General features: G+C 45.5%; 1 protein-coding gene across 2 annotated transcripts in view; it reads left to right on the top strand.

Moving 5' to 3' along the window:
• Nucleotides 1-16,713, top strand: part of LOC128704430 (uncharacterized) — an 877,988-nt gene that overhangs the window by 736,057 nt on the left and 125,218 nt on the right. For both annotated transcript variants that reach the window (XM_070102913.1, XM_070102912.1), the window contains one exon: nt 13,959-14,158. In XM_070102913.1, the coding sequence (XP_069959014.1) occupies nt 13,959-14,158 (200 nt within the window). The remainder of the gene's footprint in view (nt 1-13,958; nt 14,159-16,713) is intronic.

The following is a 16,713-nucleotide window of genomic DNA, read 5'->3' as shown; positions in this document are numbered from 1 at the left end:
GAGCCATCTGTGGGCCAGCGATTTTGTCATTATTCTGTACCGCTCTCAAGACCTTCATGATGATAACGAACGTTAGTAGAAGTCTGTTATTTGTTTCCCGCCCCAGTTTACTCCGTCCCTTTTCTCTTCACTTCTCTTCAGTTAACCCCTTTATATGTTCATCTAGTATCTATTTTTTCATTTCATCTTTGGGAAGTTCCGACAGTTAGTGTCTGTTCTTCCCCACTGCTGTGCACGAAAGCTCCTGGACCTACAGTGCTTTCTCGCTCTCTTTTCCTTAACCACTTCCGGTCTAATTCTCGGGGCATTGCAATTTGCATTAATGGTTCTAAATCCTCTGACGGTGTCGTATTTGTTAGACTCGGGTAGTATCTTCACAGTCGAACAGTATACAATTGTCTTAGCTTACCTTATCGCTTGTAATGGTCTCGGTATCCTCTAGTGCGTTGCAAACTATTAAAAAATTTAATTCGCCTGATTCCCCAGTTTTTCGTATACAACTTTGGCTGGGCCGCATTTCTAGCAAAATCAAAAAAGTCGTTTCCTGCTGCATACCTGGGCATGTTGATGCCCAGGGCAACGAGCAGGGAGGTTCTGCTGCGCGGTCAGCGGTACATGACCTCCCAGTTTTATATAGAGGGTACCTGGGTGCTAGTCACCTTACACCTGCTGTCCCTGTTCACCTAGCAGCAAGTAGATGCCTGGGTGAATATTACAATGGTATATAATACCGACAGGTTGAAATGTAAGACACATATGCAACAGTTAGGTATCTTCATTCCGAAACGTTTCGCCTACAGAGTAAGCTTCTTCAGTCGATTACAGAAGAATTAGCAGAAGCAGTAAAGATGTGAAGACGATGTAATCAGTCCTTCACCCTTGAAGACGTAGTTTTGAGGTGGTCAGTCCCGAAGAAGTTTTCCCCAATAGTCTGGAACTATGTAAAGTTGCAGCAACAGTATGGGGACTTGTATACTGTCACAAGGTAAGGCCCCTGAAGATTTATTTTCGAACTGGACAGTTTTAGGAAAAGTAATGAAAACGAAACCTTACGTGAATTCCGCTACCAAAAATAATGCCTTAGTGACTCCAATTGTTCAATTATTTACACACAAAATGGAATGAAAAAGTCCAGCCAGATGTATTCCATCTAGATTTCCCTAAGACCTCCGTCAAGGTAACCATTTATCCAGGTTATCCACATGGAATTGGATAACCTGGATAAATGGTATTCAGTACCGAGAAGAAGAAGAAGAATTAGACAAATGTGCAACATCTGGGGATCTTTTAGACGTTTCGCCATCCAGTGGTTTTATCAGTACAAATTCCAGGACATAACTGGAAGACAGAACTATATACAAAAGATGAGGTAATCAGTCCCTCAGCCTTGGTGTTGGTGAAGAGCATCGGAGGGACTGGTCACCTCGTCTTTTGAATATCGTTCTACAGTCTTCCCATTATGTCCCGGATTTTTTTATTGATGAAGCCACTGGATGGCGAAACGTTTACAAATAAAGATATTCCGATGTTTTGACACAGGATGTAATGTGGAATAATCAGGAAACTAAGGAATAGTCGTAAGTGATATTTAGGATTCCTGTAGCAATATTTAGGAATGTATGAAGCGGTTCATCTGAAAACTATGGACGTATGGTAGTTTAAGTTGACAGTGATTCCTCTCATAAATGGGAACGTTTACTTATAATGTCAGTGTTTGCGTGTGTATTATCCACTTGGTCAACACAATCTCTTTTGTCACATGACCTGTTGACGGTGATTAACTGTAGGACTGGCTGTTACATTCTATTATACTGTATCTTGCTTACTATAAGCCTCGGAAGTCCTTTCCACCTACCTTGCTCCATACAGGGGAAGGTAGGGGAAAGGGGGTGATGGGACAAGATGCCAGGGTGACTGACAGTACCGAATCCTGACCATTACAAAGGAGAAACTGCCTGGCATCAATACACTACTTTCACTGGAGAAAACTTCCCTTCCCTGTTGCTCTTGCAACATTGCATAGCTCCTGATGACGCACGGCGACGTGTGAAAGACCTTGAGCTGAAGATTTCCGTCCCCCGTGACTTGTCTTGCATTAAGATCGCCTGTCTGCGATGGCTTTTTTCGACAGTTCTAGTTAGAAGTCTGGAGATTATTAAGCTCCTTGAGACTTGTATGGTGAAGTATGAAACTGAAGTCGTTGAGGCTTCCTTGCACCGACGTCTCAGTTAATCTTTGGATAAGAATCTCTGTTCCTTCCCACCTCTTCATGAGATCATATGTGCCGGATACATAGGACGCTCATAACATTATGTCTGCAGACATGTCAGTGTTCATTAACACACTGCTCTATGGTCCTGGCTGTTTCCCCTATGTAACCTCACAATTCCCCGAGAGCACGGAGCATAACACCATCTGGTGCTCCACAGTATCTGTCACTTCCTACGAGCCTCATGGGGGTGGGGTAAGTGGCACACCAGGAGGCCTAGTGTCTCCCAACGAGTCCCGTGAGAGCAGGGATTGCATCTAGGATTAGGGACAGAAATGGTCCAAGATGGACAAACCCCACTTCACATGGAAAGACATAAGTGTCAAGACCCTTCCCGAATGGGGAGCCAAGGCAGGATCACCACTTGGTAAAGACCCTAGCAGCGTAATAATGTGAATCTCTACCAACGAACCGGAGAGCAGAGAAACCAATGCACAGGCATTGGTTTCTTTGAAGAGTAGCTTTGACCAGAGCTCTGGTAAGTTGGAAAAAAAATGAAGGATGGAGTGTGAAGTAGAGGTGTGTGGGGGGGCGGGAAGAGGAGGGGTAATATTGGTAAGTGGCCGCAACCACTATGGCTTATAATATTATTATTATATTTATTAATATATCTTTATTTCTACCAGTACATGTACAAGGTATACAGTCCTAGTTGGCATCAGTGACATACTACTTGAGTGCTCTAGCGATCGAGCTAAGGGTTTGTGTGGCTTGTGTTACGCATATAACCGTGGAAGTGGACGGTGGTGTAGGTGAGAATGTTGGTGCCTGGGTGGTGTTATCCCAGTGTCACCAGGGATGCTGTTAATGTCTAATCTGTTAGCAAAGGAACACGTGTGTAACTACAGTGACAGTACACAAATAACCAGTGGACGATTTATGTATGATTCCAGACACGGTATTGAGCCTTATTATTCTTTAACTATTGTGACACTGTACTCTGGCATGTGTCCTTATACCTAACAAATTTGCAGATAATTCTAAAAATATTATTAGAGGTTAGCCCAGCAAACGAAAATTACCCGTGTTTAATACACTAGACATGCGGAAATACCGATTTATTCTCAGTATTATCCGATATAAATCGCAGAGCTTTCACAGAGGCATAGAATTTTTTTTTTCATATGAATAAATTATAAACTATATAATTAACTCTTAAAATATAGTAGGTATGAATTACCACTTTTAATAATGTAACTTTTAATAACTCTCATTTATGTGGTCTCTAAAATTAAATATTTATTTCCAGCCAAAGGTCACAGTCTATTGTGTATCAATTACTAATAAAGTGTTGCCTTAAATCTATACTAATTTATCACTAATAATAAAATTTGATCATATTGTAAAAAAAAATAGATTTTAATTTACAAATTCTCAGATTTTTTTCTGACTTGTTGGCTATAAAGTATTTACGTCAGTGTTTTTCACTTAATATAGTCACCAAATATGATCACTTAATATAGCCACTTAATATAATCACTTAATATAATCACTTAATATAATCACTTAATATAATCACTTAATATAGTCATTTAATATAATTACCATAAGCCATAATCTCAATATGGCGGACTTTTGGGGATCCAGGTCTCATTTTTGGCCGGGCTGTGAAGGAGGTTTCAAGTAAACAGTATCATTTCTTTAAATTTCTTACGTGGTCACATATGGATTATCATACCTTATTTCACTAAAACTTAAAACTGACTCTTGGCCTTAAGGCCAAGAAAGAGTCAGTTTTAATTTACCGTACCGACTACGCTACTTTCAGTTGACAACGTTTTATGATTTTTTATGTTTATCTTTCGTTGTTTTCCTAAACGAACCCTCTTCAAGGGGGGCTCCTTGGCGTGGTGAAGAGGCTCTTGGTCTGAGGAATTAGACCTATCGGTCTTCTTCCTCAGACCGAACCTAATTACCCCCCAATCTCCCCTCCCCTATCCCATCCTCCCCATCCTCCCCTTTTTCCTTTCCTCCTCCTCCTCCCCACTCCTCCCTTTTGCCCTTCCTCTTTTTGTCCTTTGGGATTTCTCCCACAGGCGCGCTAGTTCCTGGGTAGGAGAAAGGATACCGGGGTCCATCCCATTCCGTTGAGGTTCTTAGGGGTGGCGTAGTTTGCCGTGGAATCTGGATCGCCTGGGGATGTCCCGATCCCTCTCCGGTATCCCGGAGTAGCTTTGGGTGTCTTTCGGGCGACGAGTGTATCTCTGGAAGCCACCTTTCGGATTCCGGGGGTGGTGGCCGAAGGAGGTATGCTTTGTGGCGGATATCCGGCCGCCCTCTCTTTTGTCCACCGAGGTAGCTCGGCAGATGTGAGGTTGCTATCCCGGATTGTTAGTTTACTAGCATGATGGGTAGGGTATGGCACGGGTTCCATGCTGCATCTGCGCTACTTGCGGTGCTGAGGTCCTCTTGGGCGCGGAGGGAGATTTCTGGCCCTTTCATTCCTCCTAGGAACTATCCCTCCCCGGTCCCCCCTTTTTTTTTCTTTATTTTTATTTTCTTTTCTTCTTTCTTTTTTTTTCTTAAAAACAAAAAGAAAAGTAACCTAACCATGGCAGCCCTAGTCCATGAACCTGGTACCCCCGGGCCCCTTCTTGATACCGCACCCCGTTCTGACCCCGCCTCGTCTTTGGACCACTCTTCAGACATTCCTCATGCCTCTGTACCTATTGCCGGTGCTGTTTCCTCACCCGCTTCAGGTACTGAGGCCTCGACTGACTCCTTCGATTTATCGGACCTCCGCTCTCCTCTGACTATGCTTCCGGCCTCTCCCTCTACGGTGCGGCAATTTTCAAATCGCCGACCCGTTCCACGTCGGACCAACTCTGGTCCCACGCCTAAACGTCAACGACAATTACCTGCTGATGATACTTCTCCACCTTCACCTTCTCGTTCTTCTCAGAAACGATCGACACGTCCTTCACTACCTTTCCACGCTCAGTTTCAGACTGAACAGTGGACTAAATTCTTCACTTTACGACCAACTTCCTCTACTGCCTATCTTTCTGACCATAGTATTGGCAAGGCACTCCTACGCCATGTTGGTAAAGATATTTCTTTTCATGCTCTTAAGAGCGGTACGCGCATCATTACCGTACAGAATGCTACCCAGGCTCGTGAGCTCTCTCGTCTTTCCCATATAGATACTGTTCCTGTCACCCTTGAAAAACATCATTCCCTCAATTCTTGTAGTGGTACCGTCATTCTGCCCCATACCATAGTTCAACAAAATTTCCAGACATGTGGCACCGACATTCTAGAACAGCTGGAACTCCAAGATCTCCCAATCCTCAAGGTAGACACTTACGTTCTTCCTGCCCGTGGGCGGAGACGATACCCTAGCAATGTGGCTCGTTTAACTTTTGACAGCCGAGAACTCCCATCCTCAGTTTATATAGCAGGACATCGGTTACAAGTTCGAAAGGTGATCCCTACACCACAACAGTGTAGAAATTGCTGGCGATTTGGCCATCCAGCGAAATATTGCAGATCTATCGCCGAATGCCCAGTCTGTGGTGCCGATGACCATTCTAATACGTCTTGCAATCGATCTCCCTCTTGCCTTAACTGTCATGAGGCTCACCCTTCGTACTCTCGCCGTTGTCAGGTCTATTTAAACGAGCGGGAAATCCGTTACCTCAAAGAGACAGAAGGTCTCCCTTATGCCATGGCAGTTTCTCATCTCCGCCTCCAAGGAAGACTCCCACGTGTTTCTTATTCCCGTGTTTCAAAACGTCCCCCCACTTCTGGTATCCCATCTTCTACACCCACCTCTGTGGTTACCTCTCCCATAATCACTCCTGTATCTAATCCTTTTGCCGTCCTCGGCTCAGACGTCCCTACTTCAACGCCTCAGTCTAATCTCGCTTCTTCGAGTTCTCTCTTACAAGCCTCAGTATCGACGAGACCTCGTACGACACCTCTTCCCAATCGTCCCTCTACTTCTCAAAAGTCAAAAAAAGGTCCGGTAACACCTCCTACCCATCTTCCACCTCCTCATTTTACCCTCCCTGTCTCTGTCCCTAGTTCTTCCCCTCTCACTGGCTCAGTTACAAGTGCAGAGGTTCACCCTCCTCCTCGTAATGTACCTTCCTCCCCTGTTCCCTCCCAAGTTTCTTCCTCTTCTGCCACCTCCCAGGTTCCTGTCTCTTCTGTCCCCTGCCACGCTTCTCCAGTTCCCTCCACCCTTTCGCCCCCCCCTACCTTGGTACAGTCCAATACAGTTCCAATCTTTACTCATCCTCCCCCTACCATTCCCAATATTGTCTCCCATATGACATCTCTGAATTCCGAAACACTTGAAGCAATCTCTGAATATATTGCAGAGACCAAACCATCAATGGACACTGATCCACCTTCCGCTCTTTCTCTCTCCTCTGCTCCATCTGCGCAACTCCTTTCTTCACAGCGCACCGTTCCTTCGCTGCTTGAACATTTTCCACTGCCTCCGCATGTGGACTTTTCTAACCCTTCTAGTCCATAGGAACCCTTACCTGCGGATTTCAAGTATCTTTATCATTGCCAATCATGGCCTTTTTACAGTGGAATATACGCGGCCTCAGGGGTAATCGGGGTGAGCTTCAGATGTTACTCTCCCAGTTTGCCCCTGTTGGTGTTTGCTTACAGGAACCAAAATTACACTCTGCTGTTATTTCTCACATCTCAGGCTATAATTTATTGTATTCTTCAGATCCTTTTCCTGATGGGACCTTTAATGAAAGTGCCCTTCTTCTCCGCACTGATATTCCGTACCATCAGCTATTTGTTCATACTTCGCTGCATTACACAGCAGCCCGTATCCACTTACATAGGTGGTATACGCTCTGTTCTTTATATCTCTCTCCTTCTCGGGCATTATCTATTCCGGATTTTGCCTTCCTTGTTTCGTCATTACCGCCACCGATTCTGTTACTTGGTGATTTTAATGCCCACCATTTCCTCTGGGGGGGGTCTCACTGTGATTCCCGTGGAATTCAGTTAGAGGCTTTTCTTGCCACCCACCCCCTCCATGTTTTAAATACAGGTACTCACACCCATTTTGATCCTCGGACTCATACTCTCTCTTGCATCGATCTCTCAGTTTGCTCTTCCTCCGCCGCATTAGACTTCACTTGGTCTGTTCTCCCGGACTTACATGACAGTGATCATTTCCCAATCATTCTTACTTCTCCTTCATATTCGCCATCTCTTCGCACCCCACGCTGGCAATTTAATCGGGCAAATTGGAACCTTTACTCACACCTGACTGTTTTTAAAGAGGTTCCTTCTTCGTCCTCCATCGATGAGCTTTTACACCTCTTCTCGTCCTCCGTTTTCACCGCAGCTTCTCATTCTATACCCCAAACTTCGGGCAGGCATTCTCAGAAATGCGTGCCTTGGTGGTCTCCTGCTTGTGCTCGTGCAGTACGTTTGAAACGCGCTGCATGGGGCAGGTACCGGTACAATAGAACCACAGAGCGACTCCTTGATTTTAAACAGAAGCGTGCGATCGCTCGCCGTGTCATCCGTGACGCTAAACGCACTTGCTGGCGAGATTATGTCTCCACCATCACCTCTGCTTCCTCTATGAGTGCAGTCTGGAAAAAAGTACGAAAACTGAGTGGTAAATATTCTCCTGACCCGGCTCCTGTTCTGCGGGTTGCCGGTGTTGATATAGCAAACCCACTAGATGTTGCCAATGAAATTGGCAATCATCTGGTCCGTATTTCTCAGGGACTCCATCTATGCCCCTCATTTCTTTCCTCAAAGTCTGCCAGAGAGTTAGCACCCTTGGACTTTTCTTCTCTCAGAGAAGAACAGTATAATGTGCCTTTTACACTTCAAGAACTGGAGGCAACACTCTCAGCTTGTCGATCATCGGCAGTTGGGCCCGACGACATTCATATTCGTATGCTACAACATTTACATCAGTCAGCCCTTGCAGTCCTATTACGCCTTTACAATCTTATTTGGTCACAAGGAGTTCTTCCACAGCTGTGGAAATCCGCCATTGTTCTCCCTTTCCGCAAACCAGGCACTACGGGACGTGAAACCTCCCACTATCGTCCCATTGCTCTTACCAGTGCAGTTTGCAAAGTAATGGAACGTCTAGTAAATAGACGTTTAGTGTGGTATTTAGAGACACACAACAGTCTCTCCACTCGTCAATATGGCTTTCGTAAGGGACGTTCTACCATAGACCCCTTACTGCGCTTGGATACGTATGTTCGTAATGCCTTTGCAAATAACCACTCAGTTATTGCCATATTTTTTGACCTTGAGAAGGCATATGACACAACTTGGAGGTATAATATTTTAGCCCAAGCCCACTCCTTAGGCCTTCGAGGCAATCTACCATCCTTCCTTAAGAACTTTTTAACTGACAGGCATTTCCGTGTTCGGGTTAATAATGTGCTCTCCCCGGACTTTATCCAAGCTGAAGGTGTCCCCCAGGGATGTGTTCTGAGCACAACACTTTTTCTCCTTGCTATTAATGATTTGGCCTCTAGTCTTCCATCAAATATTTGGTCATCACTCTATGTTGATGACTTCGCTATTGCCTGTGCAGGCGCTGACTGTCACCTCCTTACAGTTTCTCTCCAGCATGCAGTCGACCGTGTTTCCAATTGGGCCACCACACATGGGTTTAAATTTTCCAGCACTAAAACCCACCAAATCACTTTCACTAGACGCTCTGTCATCTCCGATCATCCTTTGTACCTCTATGGCTCCCGTATCCCTGAACGTGATACAGTCAAGTTTCTGGGCCTCCTCTTTGATCGTAGGTTATCCTGGAAAACTCACATTACCTCTCTGAAGGCAACTTGTCACAGCCGGCTGAACCTTCTTAAAACCCTTGCTCATCTTTCGTGGGGAGCTGATCGTCGAACCCTCCTTCACCTACATTCCACCCTTATTTTATCGAAACTTGATTATGGTGACCAGATCTATTCAGCGGCATCTCCTGCTACTCTCTCTAGCCTTAACCCCATTCATCACCAAGGATTACGTTTATGCCTTGGTGCTTTTCGCTCTTCCCCTGTCGAAAGCCTCTATGCAGAAGCGAACGTTCCATCCTTATCCGATCGCCGTGATGACCATTGCCTGCGCTACTATGTACGCTCTCATGATCTCCGCAATCCTTCCATTTATAGAATGGTCACTGATATTAGTAGACATTCTTTATTTGTTCGCCGCCCCTGCTTACTCCGTCCCTTCTCTCTTCGCCTTCATTCGCTCTTGTCTTCTCTTCAACTACCAGCTTTCTATGTACATGTAGCATCTCACTTTTCCCTACCCCCCTGGGAAGTTCCAGCTGTTCGAGTCTGTTCTTTCTCCCTCCCTTGCTCGAAAGCCCAACTGTCTACGGTCGCTTCCCGCTCTCTTTTTCTTGACCACTTTCACTCTCATTCTCATGCCATTGCTGTGTACACAGATGGCTCTAAGTCTTCTGACGGCGTAGGATTCGCAGCAGTGTTTCCGGACAGCGTCGTACAAGGGCATTTACTATCTTCGGCTAGTATTTTTACTGCTGAATTATATGCCATCCTTACAGCACTTATCTGTATTGCATCTATGCCTGTGTCATCATTTGTGGTTGTCTCAGACTCCCTTAGTGCTTTACAGGCTATAAAAAAATTTGATACACCTCACCCCTTAGTCCTCCGTATCCAACTTTGGCTACGCCGCATCTTTACCAAGCATAAAGATATTGTTTTTTGTTGGGTCCCTGGTCATGTTGACGTACAGGGCAATGAACAGGCAGACACTGCTGCGCGGTCAGCAGTACATGACCTACCAGTTTCTTATAGAGGTATTCCATGTACGGACTATTTTGCTGTAATATCTTCCCACCTTCACACCCGTTGGCAACAACGTTGGTCTACTATGCTCGGCAACAAACTTCAGTCTATTAAACCGAGTATAGGTTACTGGCCGTCTTCTTATCACCAGTGTCGAGGTTGGGAGACTACTCTCTCCCGTCTTCGCATTGGCCATACTCGTCTTACTCATGGATATCTCATGGAGAGGCGTCTTGCTCCTCTCTGTGAGAATTGCCAAGCTCCATTATCAGTCAGCCACATTCTGTTGGACTGCCCACTTTATCAACGAGCACGCAGAATTTACCTCTGTCGTCGTCTTCGCCCCGCTGCTCTCTCTTTACCTTCCCTTCTCGCTGATGGACCCACCTTTCATCCGGACTCTCTCATTGACTTTTTGACAACGACTGACTTACTTCACAAATTCTGATACTTTCAGCCCTTTCTACTTGAATCTCTTGCTACCCTCTACCCCCGTACTATCCCCTGCCCCGCTGTTTTCTGTAACCTGCTGATCATCCCCCCTCCCTTCTGCCATCCAATTCCCTTGCTTCCTTCCCTACCCTGCAGCGCTGTATAGCCCTTGTGGCTTAGCGCTTCTTTTTGATTATAATAATAAATCCTAAACGAACGTTGATATGATGCAACTGAAGTCGGTTTGCTAGTACAGTCTGAAGAACAGTGGCCAAGATATTGTATGCTTCCAGTTTCCTAGCTTCGACGATGCTGTTAGTGTTGAAGATGTCTACAATGAGTCTGTTGGTGAAGACCAATATGTCTCGTCATAACATAGCCACTTAATAGCAATCGGTACAGCAGGAATGTTGTAGAGGTGCTCAGTGAAGAAGTGAGGTCTATGGTCATCCCAAAACACTTTGTGCTTTTTATCCCCCACGGGTTACTCGCAGTTCCACCAACTTAATATAAAATTTGCTGGCTCCCAAGAGGTCCAGTGTGCAGCTGTGTTGCAATTTCTTTTCTTAAAGTCAGCAACATATCGGGTCTCTAACAATCAATTCAAGGGCCACCACCAGCAACTTGGTTAGAATCCAACCAACACCACAGAAACCGGTGCTGGTGTGTATAGGCTTCCTTGCAGAGGATGCGGGAAGGTCTGTGTAGGTGAAGCATCCAGAACTATGGACCAGCGTGTTAGAAAACAAATTCTGCCGACAGAGACATATAAATAACACACAATTCCAACATCGTAGCACATAGTCACATCATAAGGTGAGAGAAGCAGACGTTATTATCAAAGAAAGTGATTTAAAAATTACACATGTGCAACACTTGGGTATCTTTATTGAGGAAACGTTTCGCCATACAGTGGCTTCATCAGTCCTATACAAAGAACAGTAGCGAAGATCAGAAGGAGTTTAAGGTAATCAGTCCCTCAACCTGGAGTCTATGTAATCAGTCCATCAATCTTGATCTGATCACTGAACCGTTTATCTACAAAGTGATTTACTTACATGTTGGTGCCTTGAAGCCAGGAAGACCTCAGTTTCAAACCTTTCCAAGCAAAGTTTATAGGAGCTTTGTTTCTACAGAATTCTCGCCAAAATAATCGTTCCCAGCCAAAAGATTGCCATCAGATGACACAAGGACGTCGGTGAGCCTAGACCATACTAGGCAAGTCCTTGTTCATTACATTTGTGCAACACTAGGATATCATCATTATTACTAAGTTTCGTCACTCAGTAGGCCAGACCATTGGACCAGATCAGTGGTTAGGACCATTGGACCAGATCAGTGGTTAGGACCATTGGACCAGATCAGTGGTTAGGACCATTGGACCAGATCAGTGGTTAGGACCATTGGACCAGATCAGTGGTTAGGACCATTGAACCAGACCAGTGTCTCAGAGTTTACAGAGCGGCAGTTTTGTGGACAAAATCGCCTTGTTAATGTGAGAGGTCAGAGGAGAATGTCCAGAATGGTTCAAACTAACAAGAAGGCGACATTAACTCGACACATTACAACAGTGTTCTGCAGAAGAGCATCTATGAATGCACAACACTTCGAACCTTGATGAGGATGGGAAACAACAGAAGGCCACACAGGTTCCACTCCTATCAGACAAAAACAGGAAACTAAGGCTTCAGTGGGTATAGGCTCACCAAAACTGAACAGTTGAAGTTGGGAAAAATGTCGCTTGGTCTAAGGAATCTCGTTTCTGCTTGACACACACATGGTAGAGCCAGAATTTGGGGTAAGCCTTTGCAATATAGTGTAACAGGAGATTCACAGCATTAATGTGCAACTGACAAATCTGCAACAACTCTGTGATGCTGTTATGCCAACATAAACCAGGATCTCGAAGGAATGTTTCCAGCACCTGATTGAATCCATGCCAAGAAAGAATTCAGGCCGTTCTAAGGGCAATGGTGGGTCGTACCTAGTCCTAGAAGGATGTATCTATAGTTGCCACAGAGTGCACATGACCAGCCACACCTCAGTTTGTGAGCTGACAGAGGAGGCCTTAGGCTCTCATAAAACTAGGAGCTTAAATAATCTTCTTAATAATGTCGGATTATCATTTTATTGCTGTTGGCATCTGAACTTTGGCAGACAGCCATAGTGTTAAAAATTATTAGGAAATTAAAGGTGAACTTAGGAAAGAGCAAGGTGATGTAACAAAAATCTAGGCAATGAAATATTAGATAAATGGGAAGAAGGGAGTATGGAAGAAGTAAATCTGTTGAGATGTTTGGGAATGCACATGTCTATTGACTGTGGTAGATGAGATGAACCTATAGAACAGATGTAAAAAAAATAAACTGGGTGGTGCACTAAGGCATCTATAGGGACAAATATTTTTTCCACGGAGAAAAGAAAAGGAAATTTACCAGAGTTTAGAGGTACCAACACTGTTCTACGATACACAAATAAACCAAACATGAGAGAGAAATTTATAAATGGAAGGGAATCATTAACTACAACTCCTACAACAGTTTTAATACTCCTCCAGTTCTACCTCTCCCATCCCTAGTCTCTCTTTTATACTGGCTCCCTCCCCTTCACGTTTCTCTGTGTGGCTAATTAATATTCCAAGTCGGACCGAAACGTCGTCATAAGACTCATTCTGTGTGCAGATTGTGTGTGTATTCTTCCAGTCACGGCACTGTGCTTTGTTTATGCCACTGATGAATGGGTTTGAAGCATGGGTTTTAAACGTTGTAGCGAGGAGAAGGCTGAAGGTAGAGATGTGAGTATTATAAGAAAGTGCATGGATTTTAGAGGAGGTTTGTACATTTAGAGAGGCTGAAATGAAATAGGATGACTAAAAGAGTGTAGTAATCGGGGGAGGAGAGGAGTGAAAGGGGTCGTTCCAGGATGATTGTGAGGAACGGGGGGGTAAAGAATGCTTTAAGTGCTACAAGCTTAGACATCCTGCAGGCTTGAGTGACCTCATTAGAAAGGAGTGAGGGGAACCAAGTTTACATGACCTGAAGTGCTGTTGGAGTGTGAGCAAGGTAACATTTATGAAGTAATTCAGGGAAATTGGTTAGCCGGACTCGAGTCCTGGAGGTGGAAAGAACAGTGTCTGCACTCTGAAAGAGGGCTGGGGACCTTGTAGTTTTGAGAGTCAACTGATCTTTGAAATCAGCGAGCTTCTTGAAACAGTGGTTAAAAGAGCAATGGGGAAAGCGCTTCTTCTTTTTCGGGTCACCCATCTATGGTGAGAGATGGCACGTGTTAAAATATTATTATCATTATTAATTATTTTTATCATTGTAATTATCATAAAAATTGTTTATTATTATTATTATTATTATTATTATTATTATTATTATTATAAAAAGCGTTAATACTGAGTGTAATGTATAATTTCTGATATTAATGAAAATTAACGTAATCTAACAGTGTTCCGTCTCTCCGTGTCACAGCGCCGCCGGCCAGCGCGGCGCCGCCCTCAACCACGCTGGTAGGGCAGGCGCAGGAGGCCGCAGAGATGGGTACCTACCCAGTGGGTATGTACCCAGGGCCCTCCACCGTGTTCTCACAGCAGAACAACACGGAGCTGAGGTCCCAGGTGGGAACCACGGCTGTTCTTCACTGCTACGCTCACAACGTTGGCGAGAACACGGTAAGAACACCGTGTTCTGTGTAGAACACTACGTATTATGTATTATTGCTAGCATTCTCTTCAGGTACTCTCCACACCTTCAAATACCATCCACACCCTTCAGATACCCTCCACACCCTTCCTTTGAGCACCCTCCACACCCTTCCTTTGAGCACCCTCCACACCCTTCCTTTGAGCATCCTCCACACCCTTCGAGCACCCTCCACACCCTTCCTTCGAGTACCCTCCACACCCTTCCTTCGAGTACCCTCCACACCCTTCCTTCGAGTACCCTCCACACCCTTCCTCCAAGTGCCATCCAAACCCTTCAAATACCCTTCACACCCTTCCTTCAACTGCCGTCCACACCCTTCAAGTACCTTCCACACCCTTCCTTCAAGTACCCTCCACGCCGTTCAAGTACCCTCCACGCCGTTCAAGTACCCTCCACACCCTTCAAGTACCCTCCACACCCTTCAAGTACCCTCTACACTCTTTCTTCAAGTACTTTCCACACCTTTCAAGAACTCTCCACACCCTCCGAGTACCCTCCACATCCTTCGAGTACCCTCCACATCCTACGAGTACCCTCCACATCCTTCGAGTACCCTCCACATCCTTCAAGTGTCCTCCACATCCTTCAAGTGTCCTCCACATCCTTCAAGTGTCCTGCACACCCTTCAAGTGTCCTCCACAACTTTCAAGTGTCCTCCACACCCTTCAAATGTCCTCCACACCCTTCAAGTGTCCTCCACACCCTTCAAATGTCCTCCACACCCTTCAAATGTCCTCCACACCCTTCAAGTGTCCTCCACACCCTTCAAATGTCCTCCACACCCTTCAAGTGTCCTCCACACTCTTCAAGTGTTCTCTACACCCTTCAAGTGTCCTCCACACCCTTCAAGTACCCCTTCAAGTGTCACACTCTTCAAGTTCTCTACACCCTTCAAGTACCCTCCACGCCGTTCAAGTACCCTCCACATCCGTTCAAGTACTCCACATCCTTCAAGTGTCCTCTACATCCTTCAAGTACCCTCCACATCCTTCAAGTGTCCTCTACATCTCAAGTGTTCTTCAAGTACTTTTCAAGTGTCCTCCACACCCTTCAAGTGTCTCTCCACACCCTCCGAGTACCCTCCACACCCTTCAAGTGTCCTCCACATCCTTCAAGTGTCCTCCACATCCTTCAAGTGTTCTCCACACCCTTCAAGTGTTCTCCACACCCTTCAAGTGTCCTCCACACCCTTCAAGTGTTCTCCACATCCTTCAAGTGTTCTCCACATCCTTCAAGTGTTCTCCACACCCTTCAAGTGTCCTCCACACCCTTCAAGTGTCCTCCACACCCTTCAAGTGTCCTCCACACCCTTCAAGTGTTCTCCACACCCTTCAAGTGTTCTCCACATCCTTCAAGTGTTCTCCACACCCTTCAAGTGTCCTCCACACCCTTCAAGTGTCCTTCACACCCTTCAAGTGTCCCTTCAAGTGTTCTTCAAGTGTTCTCCACATCCTTCAAGTGTCCTCTACATCCTTCAAGTGTCCTCCACATCCTTCAAGTGTCCTCCACATCCTTCAAGTGTCCTCCACACCCTTCAAGTGTCCTCCACAACTTTCAAGTGTCCTCCACAACTTTCAAGTGTCCTCCACATCCTTCAAGTGTCCTCCACATCCTTCAAGTGTCCTCCACACCCTTCAAGTGTCCTCCACACCCTTCAAGTGTTCTCCACACCCTTCAAGTGTCCTCCACACCCTTCAAGTGTTCTCCACCTCCTTCAAGTGTCCTCCTCCTCCTTCAAGTGTCCTCCACCTCCTTCAAGTGTCCTCCACACCCTTCAAGTGTCCTCCACACCCTTCAAGTGTCCTCCACATCCTTCAAGTGTCCTCCACACCCTTCAAGTGTCCTCCACACCCTTCAAGTGTCCTCCACACCCTTCAAGTGTCCTCCACATCCTTCAAGTGTCCTCCACATCCTTCAAGTGTCCTCCACACCCTTCAAGTGTCCTCCACATCCTTCAAGTGTCCTCCACACCCTTCAAGTGTCCTCCACACCCTTCAAGTGTCCTCCACACCCTTCAAGTGTCCTCCACATCCTTCAAGTGTCCTCCACACCCTTCAAGTGTCCTCCACACCCTTCAAGTGTCCTCCACACCCTACCGGAGATCAGTGGCTAAGTTAGGTCAGGTCACTGGTCAAGAGCGGCTGTGTTTTATAGTATAAAATGATTTTTAATATGTAAAGCGCTAAACTCTTGTGGGTCCTTTAGCGCAAGTAACTGTGAGGTTTGATCCTCTGTCCACTAATGGCGAGGCAGTTTCTCACTCCTAACTGTTACCGTAGATATTTGTGTGCAGTGTTACAGTTTGTTAACCTGACTAGTTATGTGAGCTGTGAGGCGGATTATTGTGCTTTCAGAGGCTGAGCCATTGGAGCTTTTGGTCATCTGACCGAGGCCTTCCGCTGGCTTACCGGTCCACCTCTTTAATAATTACGGTCAGAGTTATAACCATTTATGATGATGTGATCACGATCATGTTTCACATTATGCCTGTGAGAGAGGTGAGAGTGAATAAACGTTTAGA

Source organism: Cherax quadricarinatus, chromosome 84 (genome assembly GCF_038502225.1).
Source record: "Cherax quadricarinatus isolate ZL_2023a chromosome 84, ASM3850222v1, whole genome shotgun sequence".
Taxonomy (NCBI): Eukaryota; Metazoa; Arthropoda; class Malacostraca; order Decapoda; family Parastacidae; genus Cherax; species Cherax quadricarinatus.
This window is presented reverse-complemented; position numbering and strand designations above follow the sequence as displayed.